The sequence below is a fragment of the Varanus komodoensis genome, unplaced genomic scaffold, assembly GCF_004798865.1.
Source record: "Varanus komodoensis strain SLA01 unplaced genomic scaffold, ASM479886v1 scaffold54, whole genome shotgun sequence".
Taxonomy (NCBI): domain Eukaryota; kingdom Metazoa; phylum Chordata; class Lepidosauria; order Squamata; family Varanidae; genus Varanus; species Varanus komodoensis.
Genome location: NW_025336142.1, coordinates 244,221 through 269,004, shown reverse-complemented (window position 1 = coordinate 269,004; position 24,784 = coordinate 244,221). Strand labels below are relative to the sequence as shown.

Below are 24,784 nucleotides of genomic sequence, written 5' to 3'. Positions count from 1 at the left end.
ATGACTGTGGGCGTTCCCTCCTTTCGACTGCTGGAGGCCAGTAGACGGCTGGACGAGGTGGCCAAGCAGCCACTGGCCAGGAAGAGGGCTGGCCTGGTGGACCTGCTGATCTCGAGAGCAGTGGCTCTCCACTTGCCTGGGTATGCTGGCCGGCCCGGCCCTCTTGCCAGCGCCCGGGGACGGCTGTGCAGGGCATCCCTCCTTCCTGCTCTGGCTGGCCAGGCGGGCACCACCTGCGTGGTTCAGAGGGAGAGGGAGAAAAGGTGCTGCATCCTGGGAGGGGCACAGGTGGAGGTGCTTGGCTGCAGGGCAGGTGAGGGGCACCGTGTTGCCTCCGCCAGCAGCAGCCGCTCAGAGTCGGGGGTTTCTGAAAGTCTGGGCTCAGCACGGCACTTGTCAGCCCCAAACCAGACCGGTAAACTGCCGGGTTTGCATGTGGGGTAGAATTGCGTCTCCCCCCCACGGGGCCTGGGAGCACTCGGTGCAACCCCCTCTGGGCCACCCACTCTGCCTGGGCGAGGGGGATTTTTGCAGGCAGAGCCTGACGGGGCTGCATTGTTTCAGAGCACGCGCAGGCCAGGCGGGTCAGAGAGCTCTGGCTGGTGGGCTGGACGGACGGGAAGGGAGCAAGGAAGTGCCTTGTTGCTCAAGCCTAATGCAGCAGGAGCTGGCGGGCTGGTCGCCCGTCTGCCCTACCCAGGCCTGGAGGGGGGCTCCTTTTGCTGGAGGCAGTCCAGGCGGAAAGCCGAGTGCCTGCTGAGGCCGCCTGCCTGCGGGGAGGCAAGAGCACCTCCCAGGCGCGCACACCGCTCTCTGCATGGAAAGGAGCAGGCCTGGCTCTGTCCCACTGGAAGGGCGCTTGGGTGGCCTGCGGACCCGCCTCTTGCGTGGCTGCAAGAGAAGGCCCTGCTGGAGGAAGGAAGACCCACGTGGGCCCGTGCTTCCCTGTGCCCTGGTCCCAACAGAGGGAGCAAGCCAGCCAGCACGTGCCCAAACGGATAAAAGGAAATTCCCGGGATCTGAGATTTTCCAACTTTAGGCCTATGTAAATTGTAGTGCCATCATGCCTAGCAATGAATGCCGTTTGTTTCTGTTCCCCTGAATGAATCGTGTGTACTTGGGAACATATGCCATTTTGTTGTAGAAAGTGATAGTATGTATTTAAGCTAGAAAGAAAGGAGTATCTGTGGCCAAGCCGCTTGGCTGGCTGCCCCTGACTGCATCTCGGCAATGCACGCATACGTTTTAGGCAGGGGAGGAGGGGTGCTGGGTGGCAGCCGCTCTCTTCGGTGCAGAGCCCCCTCGGCTTCGGGAGCCTCCTTGCGCTCCGGCTGCCTCCCACTGGTGCCGTTTTGGCCTGGGTGCTGCTGGCACACACCGATGCTGGGAGGCCAGAGAACCGGGCGCAGGAGGCCGCTGGCCCGTCTCCTTTCCGGGAGCCCAGGCCTCTTCCGCTGGAGCTGCTGGGCATCCCCAGCTTCTTCGGGCACGGCCCCTTCTGTGCACAGAGAGGCGACTATGCATTGCTCTGCCTAGCTGGACTCTCCAAAACCTCCTCCTCGGGTGGCCTCCTGGTCATGCATGGCTGAGGGGGGCTCAGGTTTGCCTATGCGGCTTGCCCAGCGCTGGCAGCCATCCACTGATGCTAATGAGCTTACGTAACGCGCCACTGTCTGTGAGGGAAACGCAGCCCGGAAGCCTTCTGCCCCGTCGCCGCCAGTGCGGCCCGTGTTGCTGTGGGAAGGGGAGGCGGCACAGCTTGCTCAGGTCTAGGCAAGGAGAGACCCCGCGTCTCCGGGGCATGCGCAGAGGCCAAAATGCCCCCACTGTCCTGCCGTGGCACCACCGATCTACCAATCATGAGGAGGCCGTAAGGGCCGCTTGTAGCAGGGCAAGCTTTGTGGTGTGCCAAATGAATTACGCTCACCAGCCTGAGCTAGTGAGACACTTGCTTTGCGTCTGTCAGGTTAACTGTGTTGTTTTTCCCACTAGGAATGGAGGCATCTGTCAGTTTTGGTTTTTCAGTTTTCATTTTCTTCAGACTTCAGTCCCAAACAGTGATAATAAGTTTGCTTTGTCCTGAACTTAGAATTTGGCTTTAAATCTTCACATGACCACCCATAAGCCATTTTGTGCACATTTTCCTTAATGTGTTTTTAATTTGGTATGCATTCTTGCCTAATGCACACATTTCTGCAAGCAATTTTCCTCATATTTTGAATGCAATGTTCCCTCATATATATATGATTAAATTATATTAAATTTATTATATACATAATATATACAAACATATATATACATATCAAATTATATATATATATATATATATAATTAATATACGGATACATTTTTACTTGTATTGTATTTAATTGAAGTACTTCAGTGCCAAATCTGGAAAAGTGTGGATTTTGAAGGCTAGCGTATGGTTCACGCAGTGCTGCGAACGTGTGAAATTGGGAGAAGCCGTTTCTCCCTGTCCCTCCACCTCCTGAGCTCACATGGCATGGGAACAGGGTCTGAACTGTTTAAAGTAAACAAAAGCACTTGTGTGAACAATGCAGCAGAGTTTTCTTTTTAAAGTGCCCGTTTACTTACAGAAGGAATGTGTAAATGAGCATGTGCTGTACAGCAACTCCTTTGTAGTGTAAAATCTGTGCCTTATGGTTTGTGTTCCAAAATCAACACTGAATTCTCTTTTCTGACAGGTGTCGTTTATTTCTCTTCCTTATCTCCATAGTCATGTGCTTTGTGCTGACCAGCTCCTTGTTGCTGACCTGCTGCTTGCCCATCTTTCTGATGGGCGTGAGGTACTACTTCAGTAGAAAAGTTATCCTCAGCTATCTCGAGTGCGCACTGAATACGGACATGTCCGACATTGAGCGATATTACATGAAATCGCCAGGTGAGTAATACGCCCACGGAGGGCTCGATCAGCAGCCGCTGATTGTGAGATGTGACTGTTGCCCACCTTGCCTTGTGTCATGGTAGCGGAAGAGCCGTGCTTAGAACGCCACGCTTGCCGCAGCCTTTAAGAGGGACCGGAGCCCTGGAGAGCCTCTTCGGGCCCTTGGCTCTGGGGTCCCATGGAAGTCGGAGGAGGAACCTCAGCAGCCTCCCTGGACTGAACCTGTTGCAGTGAGCCGAGGAAGCCATGGGCCATTCGCTTTATGGAACTTAGTTTTGTCCTCCGGATAGTCCATAATTTGCAGTAGCACAGAGTGGGAGAGGCTCTGTGGAGAATCCTCTCTGTGTCAGGCGGAGAGGCCGGGCGAGTGGCAGTGTGCCTGCTGCCGCGTTCCAGGGGCTTGCACACGTTAGAGGCAGAGGAAGGCAGAGCAGGTGTGATATTCATCTGGGCAGGTGCAGGGTTCCTCTGAAAATCAGTCCTGCTGCAGGCCAGAGAAATTTGTGGAACAAGCTTGCGCCTGTCCTTCTCTGTGAGCAATGCGAATGTTAATTCTATAATTAAATATGTTTTATGACGGTGGCAATAGCAATAGCAATACCTTTTTAAACCACATGCCAGAGTGGTTTCCAAAATCCTTGTCCCTGGTCCAGAGTGCCGAATTCTTTGTAATCCGTCTGTGTGATCTGTATGCATACCCTAGTTTGTACTTGACCGAGCTGTACTAAGTCTCCCAAGTCATTCACAAAACAACTTTTTCATGAAAATATATGCAGGCCAGGAGAGTGTTCCCCGTCTCTCCGGAAGCTAATCCGATTGTTCGTGAATTGTTTATCAAGATGCCCAGTAGTGATACTGGAATCTGTCTGAGTAGCCACCACCTGCAAGCGAGGACTGCACCATGCACGAGGCGCAGCCTGCTTGCCGGCAGCGGACGTCTTCGGCGCCTGCATTGCCCGTTCTGCGGGAGGCTGCACGCGGGTTGCTGTGGTGAGCGTGAGGGGCTTGGCGTGGCTGAAGTGCGCCTCATGAGGGGCAGGTGGCCTACTCCACGGTTCCTCTGCCTGGCCCTTGGCTTCTTGGCCAAGCATCGGGTCTCCTCCACTCTCCCCTGGAGGGGTGACTGAGGCTGGCGGCGGGACCACGGCTGGGGCTGCAGGACCCTTCGGCGCTCCCCCTCGGAGAAGGTGCGCCCTGCAGAGGCTATGGGCTCTGCATCCCTCCAATTGCTAGCAGAGCTCCAGAGCCCACAGGGGCAAGAAGGAGGGGGGGGGTGTGGGGACATGCTCCCGGGGTGGGGATCAGAGAACTGGGCTGTCACAATTGCTGGCATTCTTTAGCGTCCTTCCACTCCCTGCTGTGGGAGAAAAGCAGTTCAGCCAGCCAACCCCCAAGAGGTCTAGAAAAGGAACTGAAGCCCCTCATTCTCCATGCCCCCTCCTGACAGCGGCTGCTTGCACGCCATATGGGTTGCGCATGGGACGGTCGGGGGCTGAGGCACAGCCTCTCTTTCAGGACCATGGATAGCTTCTTGCCATCCACACAGTCAAGGGCTTTGCTTTAGCCTCGAAAGCACAGGCTGACCTCCCGACGTTCTCTGGCTCCTATTTGCAGAGTGCCTCCTCCCTTTTGCAATCCAGCTTCAGAATCAGGCTTCCCGCGCTCCATGCAATGCAGGTTCTCGCTGCAGCAGCCGGAGCATCACTTTGCACGGGAACTGGGGCGGCAGTCCTGCGCTTGCGGCCTCTGTTCCTTCAGGACTGGAATGCACAGTGAATGTTTCCCATGTGTGGCCCATTGCTTTGTTTTCCATATTTGCTGGCACATTCCTGTTAGGATTTGGACTGATTCATTTCATGCAGCTTGGAACAGTTCTACTGGTATCCTATCTACTCTGGGTGTTTTATTCCTGCCAAGTGCTTTTCAGAGTCAACGTCACTCCACTTTCTAAGATTCCAGGCTCTTCCTCATGGGATTCCTCTTGGGAGGAGTCTGGCATTCTTTCATTTCTTTTGCAGAGTTCCTCTGTATATTATTTCCACCTTCTCTTTATTTTCTCCTGGTCTGATAATATGTTTCCCTGTTTGTCTGTAACATCCCTGATCTAGGTTGAAATTTCCCTTTGATTTCTTGGCTCTTCTGGAAGAGGTCTCTTCTTTTTCCTCTTTTGTAGCTCTCCAATTTTTTGCAGTGATCATTGCAATAGACCTCTTTGACTACACATGATAGTTACTGAAAAGTTGCATTTAGAATCCTGGCCTTATATTTTCACCTTTGCTTTTGTTTCCCGCCTGTCCTTAGCAATTAGGAGTGCTTCTCCCATTGTCCATCTAGCCCTTCTCTTTCTCGTTGCTACATTCTCTTGGCATTCTTCCCCAACACTGTCTCTGTTTTCGGTCCAGAGTTTTTCTGGCTCATGGTCAGTGGTGCTCAGTCATGCGAACCATTGAATTGTAGAGTTGGAAGGAGCCAGAGGGCCGTCAGGTGCAGCCCCTGCCCAGGACAGGACACCGGTTAGGGCACCCGGGCAGAAGGCTGGAGTCCAGCTGGCTCTCGGATGCCTCTGGTGTGGGAGAGCCCACTGCCTCCCCAGGTCATTGCTGCACCGCTCTAACAGCCAGGAAGGTTCTCTTGATGTCTGGCCAGAACCGGGCTTCGTGTAGCTTAAGCCCATTATTCCGCATCCTGCACTCTGGACTGATGGAGAAGCGATGCTGGCCCTCCTCTGTGAGGCCAGGATCTGTCAATCTGTTGTTTATGTGCACTTCAAGTTGCTATTGAAGTGGTATTTTGACGCTGTGTTTCCATTAGTTACCTTCTTCAGCTTTTCTCTGCGTTTTGATGTTCGTAGTTCATGGGTACTGCCATAATCTGCTCCTGGTCTTGCTTGGCAGTAAGAACAGACCTGCTCCATCTCCGACTTGCAGTTCCATCGGCTAATTGAGTTCTGTACTGCCTCTCGGCTGCTGTGCATGGGCACAGTCCCTGGGTTGGCCGCCTGAAGTGTGCATTTTTGATGAGCAAGTGGCTGGCCCCTTCTCTGAGTCACGCTCCCGCCTCCTGTCTGAGCCCAAGGCCGCATTTTCTGTGTGGGTCAGCATGTCCTGTTTTGGTGTGCTATCCGTTTTCCCTTGGATACTGCACAAGGTGTGTGGCTTTGAATGGCGGATATGTTGATGGGTTGTCTGAGAAATCTGATTGATACGATTGGATTAGACTTTCCCTGAGAGCTCCTCCTGCCCGCGCGGTGTCTTGCCTCCACGTTATTACCTGTGTTTTTGCTGAGTTTCTTATTTCTGGAGTAAAGCTTTGTGCTTGTCCTACTGAAAATGTCCCATTCCAGTCCACTTTAGTTTACACCAAGTACTGTAATGTTTAACCCTCCCATTCCTTACTTGATCGCTTCTAGTTTGCCCTGCTTCTTTCTTCTGCCCACATACACTTTGCATCCCATGGTCTGCAACCAGAAGCCGAAGATTTGGTTGCAGCTGCTACTGTGCTACCTGCAAGGGCTGTTAGGGTTCTGTTATTTTTCAGTCTTCTACAGTTTTTTAAAAAATGGAAAACTGAAACATGAACTTTTTCCTTTTGTGCCTCTAAGGGAAAAAACCCTTCCATGCCCTCACAGTTTGCTTAAATGGGCTCCTTTTAGTCTAAAAAAAAATTAATAAGAATATTTTTGTCAGCATAAAAATAGATTGATCCAGTGCAGAACTGAATCACAGTGGCATGGAAAGCAATAAAAATGTTTCTTATTGTAAAGCAGGGAATAATTGTTTTGTGTCATGTTGACTTATTTTGCTGGCAATAGTAGAACTAGTAATTTTGTACACTAAGCTGACAAAGCAGATGAAAATGTGCTTTATAGTGGGCATGGAAAGACAACAGTTTCTGCTTTGGCAACCTTTCCTAAATTCAGCTAATTTAAGAAATGCTGGGGTTTGAAAACATCTGGGCAATTCTAATATTAAAGTTGCGTGTAGGCTGGACAAGCAAGCAGTGGATTGCCTCTCTTTAAAGATACCCACCTCAGAACTATTTACTGCGTGTGTATATGTGGGCTTCCTTGAGCTCTGCCTCAAGGCATGTGCGAATGCTTGTACACATGTGCACAAGAACTGCAGTATTTCATTCATATGTTCTTATACCAATAACTTTTTGAGAAACAACCAGAAAATGATCTTCCTTCTAGGCAAAACGAGCCATGTATTTTGCTCTGAATAGCTAGCTGATGAGTGCCGTTCCCTGAAGAGCTCTTATTTAATTGCTTCTTTTGAGGCCTCAAAGCAGCTATAGCTAATTTTACCCTTGTAAGATAAAATGAGCAGAACCAGGAACATTGCGATTTTGAGCTGCGGACCCGAATTCTGTGTTTCCTGCAAAGGAGCAGAGCCACGCACCCGGGGCTCACTGGCAAAGCCTCTTGCTCACTGTTTCATCCTGCTGGCCAAAAGGAGGCAGCTCCTCAGGGCAGTGCAGGCGGGCGCAGGGGTGGGCGGCCTGGGAGCTCTCCTGCGGGCAGGCCGGGGGAGCACGAGGGTTGCTCATTTGTTCAGTCTGCGGGCAGACCGTGCTTCTGGATTCGCAGGACGCAGCCTCGAATTGGGTTGTGCCTGCACAGGAGATGCTGCGGTTCTCTCAAACCCAGGCACTGGGTCTTCTCGTGAGTAAGAGGACTGTGGTTTCAGCCTGTGCTGTTAAATGTGGATTTTTTGATTATGAGGATTCCCTCCACTCCTGGTAACTCACCACTTAAAAAAGAGTATCTAAATGTTTGAAAGGTTTACTCTTGTTTTATGACAAAAATGTCACTGAGGTTCATTCCCTACCCTCTTGTATGATTATCTCCCAATTCCAGGATAGGTAGAAGGTGAGTATGGCTGTTGGTGGACTTCTGGGGGAATTGCAGAAGGCCAGCCAGGTTGCGGCTTCCAAGGTTAACCACCGCAAGCTCAACTGCCAAGCGGCCCCCAGACACTCCGCTGGGCGGTCCCGGGCCACACGCAGCGCTCAGCTTCGGGGGCCTCCGTGCCTGGCAGCTGCCTGCCTCCAGCTGGCTGCTTGGCAGGGTGGCTGGCCAGTTCTAGGGTTCTGTTTCCGAGTGACTTTGGAGCACGCGTTCCTCTGGCCACCGCAGGTAGCTGGCTCTGCTCTTGAGCCACTGCTTTGCCAGTCTCTTCCGGCAGCCATTTGCCAGTTTCTCTGCTGGCCCCATGGGCAGACTTTGGGCTCTCGTAAGGCTGAGAGGATCTGGTCGAAGGGCGGAGGATGCACTCCAGCTTGGCCCGGGGAGCCCACTGGCAGGTCTCACATGCAGGTGCTGGCAAAGCCGCCTTGGGCAAAGTCTGTGGTTGACTCCGGAGGCCTTCTGGCTGCATTTCCAGAATTGCATGCTCAAAAGAACCAAACACAGCCAGGCTTTCTTCTGGGGTCGTGTTTTTGAAGAGCTGTTTGCTATTTTGCCGCTGTCTTCCTGCTTTAGGAACTCCCATAAATGAATAAACGGTGCTGCAGCGTTCGTTCCAAAGGGCGCCCTTGCCTGTGGCTGCTACCGTCGTTCAGCACAGGAGCCGTGTGCGCTCGCTCCGCCACACCACACGCTGCAGAGCGGGAGTGCGTTTTGAGCCACAGGACTATTTCTGAAGGCGCTACTGCCCTGCTCTTGTGCTGCACCGGACGTGCGCGGGCATTCCTGCAGAAAGCCTCTCGCGGCCTCCTTATCCTAAAACACGGAAATCCTTTGCTCCGTGTTCCTGCTGACTAAGTTAAGCATCCATTTGTTTTAATGCCTTAAAATAAATGGGCTCAAGGTGTTTTTGAAGAAATCGTTAATGTTTACATTTCACAAAAGGGCTGGCATACTACTGCAGGAAGAGGAGCTTGAATGATTTACTTCTGGAGGGTTTTATTTTGTTTAATATTTATGTTGCACCCATGTGCAAATATGCTGCTAAAGGATGAAATGTGAGTTAAAATGGCACCAAGAAAGCATTTGATAAAATTTTGTTGGATGTGGCTGCGGTTAAATTAATGTACGACAGCCCTTGTGCACTGCTGAGGAAAGGGAATGAAATATTTGGGAGCAAAGATGTGGATGGCTACAATCACTTTAAATTTCTATATTCATGAATATTTATAGAATATTTGTTCTTGCAAACAGTTGCACCATCAGCACCCCCAATTCTCTCATCTAAGGAAACAGGAGCGGGATCCAAGGGGTGATGGAAGAGCGAAGCCCTCTGCTTGGCTGCTTCTCCCCTTTTGCAGGTGTGGACCAGCTGCCCGGAGAGGCGGGGGCTCTCCCACACTGGAAGCATTCAAAAAGAAACTGGGCAGTCCTCTGAGTGGGATGGTGTAACGTGGTGTCCTGCAACAGGAGGGTGTTGGACTCGATGGCCTTCACGGCCCCTTCCAACTCTACTCTTCTATGATTTGATGAAAAGTCTGCATTATTTTTCCTAAATTTCCAAGAAGCATTGCTAACATTGGGATGCATCCTTGCCAGCTTTTGCAGCATCATATACCAACAAGATAGTATTTTATTAAAAATTCTTTAGCTTGATGCATGGGAAGATTTTAGGGCCTTTGTGGAAGAGGTAGTTTCACTGGTCTAAAGAGATTTCTGTCTTTGTCATCTTATCCCATTTTAACTTTATTGCCTTTGTCATCATCATCTACTGCAATCAATATGTAATAAATTCTATTTTTTAGATTTATTCCCTTGGCTGATTACCTTTTCAAATATCCTTAGTTCTATACCTACTTTTTGATCTGTCATACATTAAGTCAAGAAACTCTGTAATTGGCAATACTGAAACCATAAAGGTCTTCTTGTTTCCATTTTATCTTTTAGCTTAGACAGGGATATTAGACTGCCATCTTAAATCATATCTGCAAATGTCATAATTTTATGCCTAGACCATTCTGCTCTATTTCAGACTAGTTGGAATTGGGCGTTATATAGTAAAGATTGCAGCAGAGAAATGTTACAAGTAAGCATGTCCCTATATTTATCCTAAACTTGTAAAACAGCTGTTATAGTACAGTTTGGTTTAAGGAAGTCTTGAATAGCCTTCCAGTGCCTCTGATATGCCCATGGTAAATGCTGCAAATGGATTCCACAGTGAGCTTGCTCAAAAATACAAGCAGTGAGCCATCTGTGTCATCTAACCACTGGGCTCTGTTTTTAAATCTCAGAGATGTGTGGTAATAATATCTAGACAATACTAAGGAGTTTTTGGAGAGTTGAAGCAACAGCTCTTGACTTTTTATTATTCCATAAAAACTTAATTATTTATTCAATTGAGTCAATGTAGCCATTGGTACTGGTATGGGAACATTTTCAAATATAAACAAGTCTACATATAATCATATTTATTATGGCTAAACATCTTAACCACAACAGCACTAATTTAGACCAATGTCTTGCTCAGTTGCTGACAGAAGTGGAACATAATTAACTTGGAAAAACTCATCAATAGATGGGATAATATATACACCCATATATTTTAAAGATACATTTGTTCATTATATATTAAGTTTTATCAGTTATCTCATGTTTCATTTTATATGAGATGTTAATTTCCAGAATTTCTGTTTTATGATAATTTATTTTATAGCCTGAAATCTCACTATAACTAAGCTATGCAATAACATTTCAATAGGTGTTTCAGGTTTAGTGATTGTTATCAAGACATGCAAACTGATTGTATAAATATACCTTCCCACCTCAGTTCCATAAATCTTATCCAATCTATTTGATGTTGCCAAAGGTTCCATACATAAAGCAAACAGTAGAGCTGATAATGGGCATCTTTGCTTTGTACCACATTTTAAATATAAAAATTATGAATTTTGTCCATTAATAGTTATCTTGGTTCTAGGATTTGAATGAATTGTTCTTATAACTTTTAAGATGTTGTCCCCAGAATGGTACACTTCTAAATCGGAAATAAAAACTTCCATTCAACCCTATCAAATGCTTTCTCTGCATCTAAAAATACTAATGCTGCACTTATGTTATCATTTTGACAAATATTTACCAAATCTCTCATTCTTCTTGTGTTATCTGATAGGGATCAACCACAAAGCAAACAAGTTTGCTCTTTATTAATTTACTCTGATATAATTTGATTTAATTTAATCAAATTTAATCTTTTAATCCATAACATGGCAAAAATCTTAAAATCCTAATTTGATAAAGATATGAGTTGATATGATGCTGGTGCTGAAGGATCTTCTCTTTTTTTGCTAATTAACCCTATCCTAGCATCATCCCAAGATTTGGCCATCATACCACTTTTAAAACATTCATTGAATAATTCTGTTAAATATACTGCCAAGATAGCTGTAAATATTTTATAAAATTCTGTAGGTAATCCATCCAATCCAGGCGATTTTGCATATTTTAAAAGCTGCATACCAGCTTGAACTTCTTGTTTTTTGTGTAAATCTCTGAAGTTCAGATATAGGGGGTATTATTCTTTTAGACCTTTCCTCCTTTAGCTTAAAATATATTTTTTTCTGTTTTATTGCTGTTTTTTAATTGTTTTGTGAGCTTTGAGTTCTCAGCTTCAAAAATATTTATTTCTAACAATTTTCTGTGGTGATTGATATCCTCCAACAATATTACAACTAAAGTTTCCTTATGTTAATCTTCCAGTTCTTTGATTGTCTTAACTCAGGTTGGTGTTTCTCTCTCTGCTTGGAAAGAGCAGAGGAAACATTTATAAGACATCCTCTAAAAAGACTTGCTGTATTCCAAGTATTTGCCCAGTTTGTGTCTTGTACTGGTTTCAAAAAAGTACTTTAATTCATTCCATAGATAATGAATTGCCATTTCATTCCTTCAGTGGGAATATATTAAGCTTCCAGTTAACATTTCTAATCTTACCATAGGGTAACTGGCATGATAGAAATATTGGTGCATGATCAGACATTTTCTGACCTACTCCTGTAATCTAATGCATTAATGTGGGAGGAAAAAAAAAATCTATTCTTGAATAAATCTGATGTGGAGCAGAAAAAAAAATAGTGTAATTCCTTTTCTCTGGATGGTAAAACTTCCAAATATTAATTAAACTTCTCATTCCTCAAAAACGGTAACTGGTAATGAGCTTTGACTCTGCCTTTTACCTCTCTTATCCAGTACTGGCTTTGGGATTCCACTGAAATCCCTTTCTAACAATATTTCTTAATTAGAGTATTCCCTAAAAGGAATTTTGTGCTGATTTGATGCATCTAGGTTTATTAGTAATAACTTCTGACCACCTATCTGTCCCCCAAGAATGAAATATTTACCACCATCATCTTTTATCTGTTCCTCTAAATTAAATAGTACTTCGTAAAAATAGCAACCTCTTTATCTTTGTATCAGCATGTGAGAAGAAAGTTGTTCCTAGTCCTAAACTGAGCAACAGATTAAACTGTTGTTTCATGATATGAGTTTCTCATAGCAGATCTATATCTTTGTTTAATCTCTTTAGTGCTTGTGTAGTTCTTTTAAGCAAATTATTAAGTCTTGTTACATTTAAACTTAAAATTTGAACCTTGTTCATTTTGAATAATCAGCAATATATATTTATAGTACTTACAGTAATACTAAACATATCCTCATGAGGTACTACCATAAAATTTATAGTTCATAGGCAATGATTCTCTTCTGCTCAAGAAAGACCAGAAGGCTCATTCTTTTCCTACCAGTTCTGATAGTTTTTCTCATTATTTAACGATCTTGTATCAATCCCCTTGCTGCTGCACTGCCAGCTTCTCTAACCTGAAGGGGTAACCTGTGATGTTTCCTTTGTACTCCTTCTGCATAAATGCCATCAGTCAAGCGTTCTGCTCCCACCTCCTCATTCTCTACTTCCTTTAAGAATGAAGGGGCCTCATCTTTTGTCGCTCATGTAATCCATTTCCCTTTAGAGGGAAAACTCCATCAACAATTGGTATTTTCTTTAACCAACTGATCAGTTATAAATTTGATCCCTTTCCCCCTTTCAGTGTAATTAGTGACAAGGCAGCAAAACTGATTACCTTTATTTAGTTACTTATTTTCCCTCATTTTTACACTGGGATGTTCTCTTACAACTTGCATAACTAAGTCCTTAGAAGCACTATTTTCAAGATATTTCTGAGACGCCTCTTTTACATGCAAAATCTGACTTTATATGCAGTCAGGATATTAATTCTGCCTAACTCAGCTTCCGTAAGAGTTACAAAAATGTCGCCTAGAAATGCAAGGTCAAAACCTCCAGCCTTTCTTTCATACCTCTTAATTCTGATGCTTGTACATTGATTTTTCTAATCCAGATGTTTTAAATGCCTTTCTAATTCCTCAGTCTTTACTGCATTGTATTTACTGATTGCACCTGCAAGTATGTGCTCTGTTTGCACGCCTTCTAAAATGACTACCATATTTTAAAATTTCTTATGCACATCTTCTACTTTTTTCAACTCTTCATGTAAACACTGCTGATTAACTGCCATATCTCGTGAGCCCCGTCTGCGCACGCATAGGCTTGAGAAGCTCTTTAGCCAGGGCTTTTTTTGTCATCAAAAGCACCTTTTTTTCCAGTGGATTTTACGAAGTGATTTTGAATTCCCTATCAGCGTAGCAGGTCAGCAGCAAACATCATTCACATAGTGCCTGCAGGCTGCTTTTGTGTCCGCGCCACCCGGCTTGGGACGCTGCTTGGCTTGGGATTTGTGTGTGCCGGCAGCGACGGGAGTTCCGGCACCTTTTCTTTTTTTTTTTTACAAAAAAGGCACTGTCCTTAGCGGTGTGCTCAACGGCAGGAAGGTGCGTCTCCTGGCAGAGGGCCAGCAGCCGTTCCACTGGGAAGAGGGGAGCAGTCTTGCCGAGCGGAGCTGCCGGGTGGGCGGCGATGGTGGTCCCCCAGCCGCTTGCCCCACTCCTCCCGAGCCACCTGCTGCCCCCGTGTGGCAGCGCAGTGGGCCTAAGGCCAGCCTCGAGGCAGCTCTTGGCCGCTTGTCCGGCCAGCTCCTGCTCGGGGAGGACGGCTGCGATGCGACCTGCCTGTCTGGGCCAGGCTGGCCCAGGCTCTGCAGCTGCTCAAGGGATTTGCATCAGCAGAAGCCACGCGGCCCTGGAGACATCGCAGCGCTTGGTGCCACATTCAGCCACGACGTGCTACGGTGATGGGGCTGCAGGGTTGGGTCCCTGGCCCGGGCACGCGGCCCCCATGGGGCAAAGGCCCTCTGCAGACCAGGAGGAAGAGGAGGCTGTGGCGGGCAGGTCCTGGAGAGGGACCAAACCCGGCCTTTAATGCAAAAATGCTGCGGAGGTCTGGTCCTCCCCTGGCGTTTGCTTCCTGCGCCAGCGCGCTCTGCAGCACTGGCCCGCCTGGGTGGAGGCCGGGCCCGTTCCCCCCGCCTGACTCGCTGCGTGGCAGATGCTGCTCCCACAGGCACCTGCCTGCTCCAGCTTGACACAAATTTAACACGGCTGGTGAGTCCCGTTCATCACAGAGAGCCATAAAAAGTACCCCTGAGTGGCTGTCTCGTCGGCTGCCTCCGGAGACAGAGCAAGAGGAAAAGGTCAAGGCCACTTTGAGCAGCAGGGCGGGGGGATGCAGCCTGGGAAGGGGACCTCTGGCCTCGGAGCCAGACCCCCGCACTCCTGCCTCTTTACTCCTTTTCCTGCTGCCTGGCTAAGTGGCATAAAAATGTGTGTGTGTGCAAAAAGGCTTACAGCGCCACCTTTAGAGGCGTGTCTCTTCGGAAATTTCCTGCCGTGGGCAAGGCTGATGTTGGGCAAAACAGAGAAGGGTGGCTGCTTGGAGGGGGAACCTGAGCGTTCTTGGGGGGCGACTGACTGCGCCCTGCCATGCGGGCTGGTCCAAGTTCTGAGGAAAGCCTTCCGGTGCTTGCTTCCAGGTATCTGCATCACTGCCAACCCCGACTTTGACTTGGAGGGAGCAGCGGGTGATGCAGAAATGCTGCCACAGCAGGACCGCCTCCAGCACAGGGCCTTCTCTGCCTGTCCGGGCACCGGCTTCTCTGCCAGTCGGCATCGTGCGCACCAAGGCCCCTCCTGCCCTCGCCTGCACCCTGTGCCAGGCTTCCAGGCCCCCCATCTGACCTGGGGCGGGAGAGAGGCCCCTTCCAGCATCCTTTTGGTGTCGGAGGGAAGCTCTTTGTACGCCTGTTGCATAACTGGGTTTCATCAGTGACAACACAACTGGCCTCGTTTCAGTATTGTTTGTTGCTCTGCGGACACCTGTATCGCTGCCCCAGGGGCATGTGCTGAAGGGCAGCCTGCCCCCGGGGCCAGGAGGGGCAGGCCCGCCGGGTCCCGGGCCCTTTGCTCCAGGGCCCGACAAGTGAGGGAAGCAGCCAGGGCTGCTGGCCGCTGGGTCCAGATTCGCCGGAGCCGAAACACCTTGCAGCACATGCGCCGAGACTTTCTTGGCACCTGACTGCAGGTGTTATGAGGACAGGTTCCGGGGCTGTGGAAGATATGAAACACTATTGGCCACGGTGTCCTGCCAAGGCGACTCTCAGCATGGGATTAAACACTGGGTTGGCTGCAGACTTAGAAATACATGCCTGGGGCTGGTGGAAGCAGTGCTGTTTCCTCTCTCCCCATGGCAGGCCCTTCAGGCCCCAGAAAGTGACCATGGGGAGTGCGGCAGCCCTGCTGAATGGGCAAAACCGGCCGGGGGGAGTCTCTGCGCTGCAAGCCCTCCCCTCGCAGGGAGGCAGCTCCCGGATCCAGTGGAGGCACAAACCCGGGAGAGGAGCAGCCGAAGCCTTGCCGGGGGCTGGCGTTGGCTGGGAGCCCCCGCGGGGGGCTGCCCCATTCTTTGCTGCCTCGTGAGCCACAAACGCCCTTCGGTTCCTGCTTGTGGAAGCCTGGGAGTGGGGAGGCCTGGAGGAACGGAGGCTGCAGTGCCCAAAGAGCCTTTTTCCGCAGAAAGGGCGACGCCATTTGCCGGCTGCTCCTCAGCCTGGGCAGACTCTGAAGCAACATTTTCTGCAAGCTCACCACACCCCCCAATAGACTGAGGAGGAGCAGCTGTGTTGAGCCGTCAAAATGGGATGCACAGGGCCAGGGAAGGGGGCGCATACCCTAAAACGGCGTCCTGAACGAGGTAGTGCGTAATCAGAAGGGAAGTCGCCTGTTTGTGCGTCCTGCCCTCAGACTAGGTAACCTGGACCCCCGGCACTTGGCATGCAGACTAAGAGGCCCCGTGGGGGCGCCCCCCCCCATGGTTACTTGGTCAGCATGTTTTCAAGACAATCATTAATGAAGGGGAAGCCCTGCTGCAGAAATGTCAGTCTCCAGCATCGGACTCCCCTAGCCAGGATGTGACTCAGCATTCAGCGGTTTCAGAAGACTGGGGGGGGGGGGCGGTCCAAAGGACATGCTATGTGGCTACCTCCTCCCCTCTGTGGAGCAGCGCCCCATAGGAGAATGGCGTGGGCAGATCCCTCCCTCGGAGTGGGGGGGCTGTGGGGGGCAGTGCTCCCAGGCACAGCCAGGGTCCACCCAGTTCACCCAGATGGCGGGAAGGCGTCACTGGCTGCGCAATGCCCGAGCCGTGTGGGGCTGGGAGGCCTCGTGCGCAGCCCAGGCCCGTGTGAGCTCAGGTCACCGGCTCCCCACACAGATGCTACGCACTTATTTGCTTCTCCTGCCCGTCTGAACTTGCCATGAACTGCAGCTGCTGTCGCGGACAACTCAAGCTAATCATTTCCCGAAGGTTCCTCCGCTCCGGGGCCGCAACCTGCCAGCCGAAATCAGGCGCAAGGTGCAAGCCAAGCCCAGAAGAAAGGCGCCATCAACCCACTCTTGCATAACTGCCCGCAGGGATGTCTGGCTGCTGCCGGGAATGGCCTCTGTCCCCGCCAAGGCCGCGGCAAGGGAGCACGGCTGCTGGGGAGGAGCACCTTTCCCCTGCCCTCCCTCTGGCGGCGTCTCTGAGGGCGATGGCCTGCCTGGGCCAGCTGAGCAGCAGGCAGGCGCTCCGTGGCCACGTGTTCCATGCCGGGGCTGGGCTGGGCTGGGCTGGGCCGGGCCCCCGTGGCCCCCGATGCGGGCTCTCTCACCAGCCCCGGGCCCCTCTCCCGCCTGGCTCAGCTGCCCTGCGGCAGGGCCCGCTCCTCCCTTCTTGGCCCCAGCACTCGCTGTGGGGCTCTGCCGATGGGCAAGCTGGGGCTGCTCGGCCCAGCGGAGACGGGACACAGGCGCTTCTGGACAGAGGGGCCCAGGAATGCCTCTCCGAAGGCATTTTGCCGCCGCGGCTCATTCCACAGGAAGCGGAGCGATGCAGCGGGAGCAGCAGCGGGAGGCTCCCGAGGGGGACTGTGAGGACTGCCCCGGGGTCTGCAGGAGAGGCGGGGCCACCTGGCCATCTCCGACTAGCGGTGATGCTGCAAGGGCGTGCCCTGCACAAGGCCCTCTCCAGGACTGGCCTTCCCTCACGCGCAAGACGTCTCCAGAGTGCTTCCCTGGGCGCGGCGGGCACATCGCATCAGGCTGGCTGCATGGAGAGGCTCTCTCTGTTTGCAGGAGGCATTAGCTCGAGCAGAGGAAAAGGTCACGGCGGCCACAGACAGCTCCGGGGTGCCCTGCACAGGCCTCCCGGGCCCTTTGCCAGCCGTGGCGTGGATCCCACAGTCACGGGGGCAGGGCAGCGGCAAGCAGGAGGCCTTCTGCGCCCCGTGACAGCACTCTCCGGGGCTGCTCTGGTGAGTGTCCTGGTCATTGTCCAGCTGGCGGCTCCTGAGCATCTGGACGGGGGCTTGGAAGTCGGCACTGGTGGTGGGAGGCGCTCTTGACTGAGAAGAGGCGAGGGCCCCATGTGTCATTTCCAGGGGGTGGCGCTGAAAGGGTAAGAGGGGAGCTGCGGAGGCGTGTCCGTGGAGGAGCAGCTGCTGGAGGACGGGGCAGTGGCGCTGGGCACGTGCTTTCCAGCTTGGGCACCCGTGAGGCGTGCTCTTGTCCTTTCAGGCTGAGGGAAGGAGCAGCCGCGGCTCTGCTGGGGACCTCGGGCAAGATACCCCGTTCCTCACCAGGGCCTCTTTACGGTCAAAGGGCAGGGCAGAGCTCCATCACGCACATCTCAGAAACTTTCTCACATTGCTTGTTTCCCTCCATTTCTCCGCATTATTCTAATTTGCTCCTCCTTTTGTACTAAAATTAAATAAATGGCATTTACATCTTTTCTGACGGAAGGATGTGTGCCTTCTCCGGCTTCCCAGTCCCTGGAGGCAGTGTAGTGATTCCCTTCCTACCTGTGCTGCCGCCATCCCTGAGAAGGGCTCTTGCTGGCTAAATGGGAGGGGGCAGTAACACCGGTCCCCACATACCTGCAGGGGTGATTCTCTGGCCCAGCTTGCGGGTCACAGCTAGTGGGGCTGCTTCTCCTGAAAGTGTTTGCCTTCACTTAATTGGGCCACATGCAAACGGCGATCCTCTGTGTCCAAAGGGAGCTTTGTGTCCCTGCTTTGTGTGTTGTGGATTTTCCGCTCTTTAAAATGCTTCTGAAGATTTGCAATGACTAGAGCAGCACGGAGATGCCAGCCAGACACTCGGCATCCCCTCTTACTGCTTCCCTAATTAACTGCTCTTTTCCTAACTGGGCTGAAAGCTAGCAGCCTGTGTGGTGCCCACCTCAGTCAGAGTGTTTATTGCTTCTACCCATTGCAAAAGTAAAATAGCGAAATAAGGACAAACAGCACGAGTATTTGGGCATCCGCACATTTGATGCAAAGCCATAACTTTTTATGGTTTAAAAAATCCATAAGTGATTTGATGGACTGATCCAATTAGGAGATCGCCCTTGCAAACCAGCACTGCTTTGCTCACCATGTCAGTTGGAATTGTCCTAGCTGCTGAGCCCTGCATGCGCCTTGGCAGAAATGCACCTCGGTGCGCATCTGAGAGTTGAGTCTGCCTCTGTGCCACTTGCCAAGCACGCTCCACTTTGAGGCTCGTAGCAGACGCAGGGTTTGCTCTGGAAGAAGTGTGCACTTGTCAGAAGAGCAGATGCTCAGAGCAGTCCTGATGCCGCCGTTCCCACAGATGGGCCAGGGACTCTTTCCAGGAACGCATGCGTTCGTGCTTGAGCTCTGCCAGGACCTGGGTGCTGGGGCATCTTTGCCTAGTGATGTTCTGCAAACACTTTGCAAACTGGCGATTTTTTAAAAATTAGGGCACATCATGGGGGAAAATGGCTGCTATTAATAATTCCCCCGTCCAAATGTGTGCAAGGGTTTATCAGGTCTGGGTTAGATGTCGTGCGCAAGCCAAAGCCGCTGCTCCCACGAGCTCATCCAAACAATTCCTGGGGTGTTTTGAATCCGCCCGTTCATGGGATCCACACGGGCTCATGCACTCGTCAGTGAGGGTTGTAAGCCCCTGTAGCCCTTTCTACCGTTCCCAGCCGCCAAACATGGAATCTGTTGATGGGAGAATTTGAGAAAGGGATCCCGGCTATCACAGTGTTGACAAATCAGTCTTACTGAAATGCAAAACCAAATTCCAGAAATACCCGTTTGATGAAATCAGGGCTTCCTCTATCTTGACCTCCCCCTGCTTTTACAAGGCTTTGGAATTAAGTATAATTTGTTATTATTAGGCCCAATCCAGGTCTTTCCACCCTCTCATATTAATTTTCTTTCTTCTCTTCCCCTTGAGTAGGTTTTTTGAGGTCCGTTGCTGAGCCAATACGGCTCTGCCAGTTTCCTTTGATCTGTATCAAAGCCGCCCGTGCGCCACGGGGCTAAGATCTTTCTCCCGACCCTACTCGTTATCTTGCCCGGTGATTAATGACACATTGTTCTTCTTTGTTGTACAGACACCGGATACGTGCGGTCTCAAGACGGATACTGTTTCTCGATACATTTCCATTATATTTCTTCTTCTGCACTATTTCTAAGTATCATCTATAAACAGACGTCCTATTTCCTGTGTCCATCCCAGTGGCTTTTAATCTGCTGCTGCATCTTCCATTATACACTAATTCATTATTTCAGATCTGCAGTTAGGGAAGGATGCTACCCATTGAAGAGGTGGGTGGTCACTTCTGACTTGTTTTTACCATCAGTCTCTTCTCCGTAAAGAGAAGAGAACTACTCTAAGTCTGCAGCACTTATCTAAGAAATATAGGAAATAACCTTCTGAAATAGCTGGATGATTTCCATATACATTATTTAAAAACCACATACCTTGATGCTTGGAGATTAATTTAAACAGCGTTTTACTAGCCTTATTTACCTTCTTAATCCTAGAACTGCTCCTGTGTTGAGTCTCTTCAGTATCTGATCTCAACATTTGCTAATTTTAAGTGGCCAGTGCCCATTAAAGTCTCTTTAGGGATTAAGATCCGCTTCTGGTTAAGCTACTGAACTCTGTTTTGCCCATTTTAAATCAAGCATCTTCCTGTGAAAAAAACAGGAATATAAATATTTAGACAAACAAGTTCATCAAAATGATGGCTCAAAGCAGGACATCTCAATATCTGGCTTATTTGAGACCAGCAGTGCAATTCTCTGGCTACTTCATTCATATTTCTAATTCTTCAGTGTTGGAACTCCTCTTGGCATTTAGTCCTGGACAGGAATTGAACCAGCTTCTGGTAACCACGTCTGCTGGAAGATGAAGTTACTGCAAGAACTTATGGATCCATCTGCCTGCCAGGCCAGCCCAAGGCCAGCTTTGTGGTCTCTCTGGTGCCAGGTCAAGGCGGCTCCCTTGTGGCACATGGGTTGGCATGCTTTCTGGTGCTTTTGGTCAGCCCAGTGGTACGGACTGGGGTGGGTTGCTTGGTTGTTAAAATACGGTTGTAAAATTTGAATTTAACATCTTGCTGTTTTTATTGTTGCTTTATTTTTATATCATAATGCATTGTATTTATTAATTCTGGTTTGGTTATTGGGCTGTAGAATGATGATGATGATGATGATGATGATGATGATGATGATGATGAACAACAACATTCCTATTCAGCTCTGCCCTTTGGGCCAATGGAAAAAACGAATGGTGAGCAACGCAGCTCTCTCCCACTTCAGGTAATTCCGGAGAGATTTTGCAAGTCCTTAGCCATGCCCTTTTCCCAGCAAAGGGACCCTGAGACCCTTCAGCCTCCGGTGCCCTGTGGACCTTTATTCAGGTTGCCCAAAGACTTTGATGCATTAATGAATCCAGGAGAAGGATGAGGTGCATTCAGGTGCCTTGGTCATGTTGAGGGGCTTCAAATCCAGCTTTCTCTGGTCCAGAAGACCCTTCCGATACTCAACGGTGGCTCACACAGATTCTCTTAACAAGTAGCTAGAGACATTCCCATCCAGACCTCTATTTATTCTTGGAATAGGTCCACAGCACCATCATTTGCTTTGGTCTCCTTCAAAGCCAGGGACAAGCGATGAACCCCTCATTGCTTACCACAGCCAGTGTGTGGAAAAGAGCAGCCTGCCTGCTGTGAAGCTTCTTCAGGCTGCTCTGCCTCATCCAGCTTCTTTTCCAAATGTACTCTTCTTGGGCGGGGGGGGGGGGGGGGGGGGGGGGGGGGAGCGATGGCCAGTGTGCCAGGCTCCGCGAAGTACGTGTCACAGAAGCTGTAGCTTGAAGAGCAGAAGCTGCATCTGAGGCTTGAGAGATTTGCTTTGCCATTGCCTGGGCCCAGAAGCTCTGCCCCCCCGAAATGTTAGGCAGTCCCTTTGGCGAGGGCCGTGTCACCGCTGAGCCCTGTTTTCCCAACCAGTGTCCAGCCCCACAAAAGGAGTTTTGTCTTCCCTCCTGGGCAGCGCAGTGCCGATCTGTGGACCCCCTTCGGCCTTTCCCCCGCTTTGCCCCAGATGCTTCATCTGACAGTTCCCTACCTGGTAGGGAAAGGGCTGCAGATGATTTGCTTGGAAGAGCATCAATCCAGTGTGTCTGCTGTGCTTGGAAGCGAGGATTCTGCCTGCGTTCGGCTCTGGGGGACAAGCACAGCGTTGGCTGCTTGGAGTCTAAGGAGGGTCAGTTTTCCCCGTAGGAATTCATCCCAGTGCCCAGAGGGATGCTTGTGTCCAGTTTGGCCAGGAACAGGGCAGGAGGCCCTCTCAGCCCGAAGGCCGGAGTTCGGACACCTTTCGGCTGGAGTGCTCCATGCAGCCGTCTCCAGGGCAGCCGTGTGGGCAAGGACATGCCGACAGCGATTCGGGCACATGTGAAGAATCTCACTTGGATTTCTGGAAAACAATTAATATATGGGGGTGGGGGGATGTGCATCTAGTATAAATAGGTTGACATCAACATTGTGTTAAAAGTTTTACCACGATGTTAAAAGACAGGTTGAGAAGATGGAATTCACACTTTAAATCAAGTAGTAATTTTCCTGTAGTGATAATCGAGTAGTAACCTCAAACTATGTTGTGGCTCAATTATGAAAAAACCCCCACACTTTTCAAAGCAGGCTGGCCACTGGGCCTGAACGAGTGACCTGCGATGAGCTCTCGCACATTTACTGGGCTGAACAATCCTCTTAACTCTGGCAGCAATTGGAAGAACAAAAGCAAGCGAGCGCTTGCCTCTCCAGAGATTGTTGAGCTGCAACATCCGTCATCCCCCACCATGGCTAATGGGGAGGGATGATGAGAACTGTAGTCCTAAACCGTCTGGAGGGCTGCACTGCTCCACCCCTAAAACAAATGATAGAAGTAGATTGCTATTTTCTGGATTTTTAAACTCTCCAAGTCATTGCACCGTGATAAAACATGAAAATAATTGCTTGCTGAGAGATAGTCCACTCTTTGAAAAGCAGGTCCTCGGAAAAGCAGGATTCCAGTGGTGAATGTGCAAGTTCTGGGTGTTCCCACTGGATGGGAGCCCTCCCGGGGCGAGATATTTAAAGCAGTGGGGGGGGGGGGGGGGTCCAAGCAAGGGCAGAGCGACTGTGCAAGAAGGCCTTGACTGCAAGGGCCCATCATCCTCGCAGCCTCAGTCTGGCTGATGTCAGTGAGTCCAGCTGAGGCGTTGCTTGATCCAGGCAGGAAGTGAATCCATTCCGAGTGTGAACACGAACTGCAGGTCGGAGTGGTTCAGAATAGCGTCGTTTGGATACATTTGTTTTCTGTTTGCAAGCCGTCTCTGGCAATATCTGACGCGGAGCAGGCAAGGACTCCGCACCATGCCGGGTACACACAGCCGCTGGCTCGCGCGAGGCCTGTTCTCGCTGGCTCACCAGTGGCTCCCAGTGGCTCTCGCTGGCTCACCCAGCAGCCGAGGCACTGGTGGGGGCCTGGGGGCTTGCGGCCTCAGCTTGCTTGGAGTGGAGCTTGGGAGCCCCCGCAGCTCACTGCGCTCCCTCGGGCACGATCCACACATGCCAGAGTTGCGTGCCCTTTTTCTAGCTGCACTTGCGCCCTTAATCTGCCCTGAATTATTATAAGGAGGCACACGAGGGCTTTGTGCTGGGCACCTTCTCCCAAAGGGAAGCACCCTGGCCACCTTCCGCTGGTTTCTCGACGGCCTTTGCTGCACTTCCTCCTCGAAGGCAGGCAAGTGGAAGCAAAGGCACTCAGCCGGGAAGACCAGCCTAGCGTCTGCCCAGCCCTCCCTCAAGGGGCACTGGCTCGCCCACCTTTCCTCTCCCGCCTCGTCTGGGCTCCTCGCAGCCAACCACCAGGCGCGGAGGGAGGCCAGGCCGCGCGCTTGGCGGCAGCCCTGGCGTGCCCCAGTCCTCACGCCGCTTTGTGCCCGCAGGTTCCTGCTTCTGGGTGGCAGTGCTGAACGGCAACGTGGTGGGCATCGTGGCGGCAAGGGGCAACGAGGAGGACAACACGGTGGAGCTGCATCGCATGTCCGTGGACGCCAAGTACCGGGGGAAAGGGATTGCCAAAGCGCTGGGCCGCAAGGTGCTGGAGTTCGCCATGCTCAATAACTATTCCTCCGTCGTGCTGGGAACCACGGCGGTGAAGGTGGCGGCCCACCGGTTGTACGAGTCGCTGGGCTTCAAGCACGTGGGCGTCGTGGAACACTACACGCTGCCCGGGATGACGCACTCCGTCCTGGAGCGAATGTTTTTCCAGCTTCGCTATCACCGCTACTGCCTGCAGCTGCGCGAGGAATAGCGGGCCCGAGTCACATTGCCCCACCCCAGAGTCTCCCCCGCTGTGTGTCGTGGGGGTTTTTGCCACTGTTTATTTGCAGATCTCGTTCTGGTTTCGTGCTTCTCCATTCCATTCCGCTCATTTGCTTGGTTCAGCGGAGGGCCCTCCTCTCCGGCGCCCTTGCCAAGCGGCGGGGCTTGTGCCAGAGGCCGCTGGCCGCCCACGAGGCACCCGCCGGGTCAGCGGCTGAGGAGGCAGGATGGACACGCTCCCACGCCACACGCCCAGACCCCTCGCCCTCCCCAGACCCCCCCAGGTTGCCCACATAAGCACAGAAACCTTCACTATGTGGTAATACTGCTTGTCTGGTGTGTGTTGTAAATAGCTCCCCCACCCCCGGAGTAACTCAAAATGTAGTGATGCGTCCCGATACGGCGAATGCCACGGTTTCACGTGAATGCGGTTCCTGGCATCTCACGGACAAGCATGCCTCCACACCGCACGCCGGCTGCCGGCACCCCGAGCCAATGCGCAAGCCCGCTTGCCCCCGTGCATGAAGAGGAAGTGCGCGTGTGCCCCCGCCAGCGGCCCGAGAGCCTCTTGGGGCGCCCGCCGGCGAGGAGCCCCTCCGCGCCCCTTCCTTCCTACGCCAGCAATGTGCACCCTGAGCCCAGCGCAAAGCCCGCACGGTACTGAAATGCACCTGCGCTGATGTACATAACCTGCAGTCCTGTGCCAGACATCTCTAGATGCAGTAGACGTCCTTCGGGTTAACCTCCATGTAGCTCTTTCTTTACTCTGTTTTGCTTCCCTTCCCTT

The 24,784-nt window shown here is 51.0% G+C and overlaps 1 protein-coding gene across 1 annotated transcript; it reads left to right on the top strand.

The window, feature by feature from the left end:
* Nucleotides 1-23,986, top strand: NAT8L (N-acetyltransferase 8 like). Its single transcript, XM_044448231.1, has 3 exons — nucleotides 1-415; nucleotides 2,738-2,902; nucleotides 23,619-23,986. Exons 1-3 carry the CDS (start codon nucleotides 1-3, stop codon nucleotides 23,984-23,986), a joined length of 948 nt encoding a protein of 315 aa, XP_044304166.1.
* The last annotated feature ends 798 nt before the right edge of the window (nucleotides 23,987-24,784 follow it).

Excerpts from the sequence above, each read along its gene's own strand:
- NAT8L (XM_044448231.1), top strand. The coding sequence starts at position 1 with ATGACTGTGGGCGTTCCCTCCTTTCGACTGCTGGAGGCCAGTAGACGG. Across the intron at positions 416-2,737 it reads GTCAGCCCCAAACCAGACCG|TCATGTGCTTTGTGCTGACC; the intron begins GTAAACTGCCGG and ends TTATCTCCATAG. Across the intron at positions 2,903-23,618 it reads ATATTACATGAAATCGCCAG|GTTCCTGCTTCTGGGTGGCA; the intron begins GTGAGTAATACG and ends TTGTGCCCGCAG.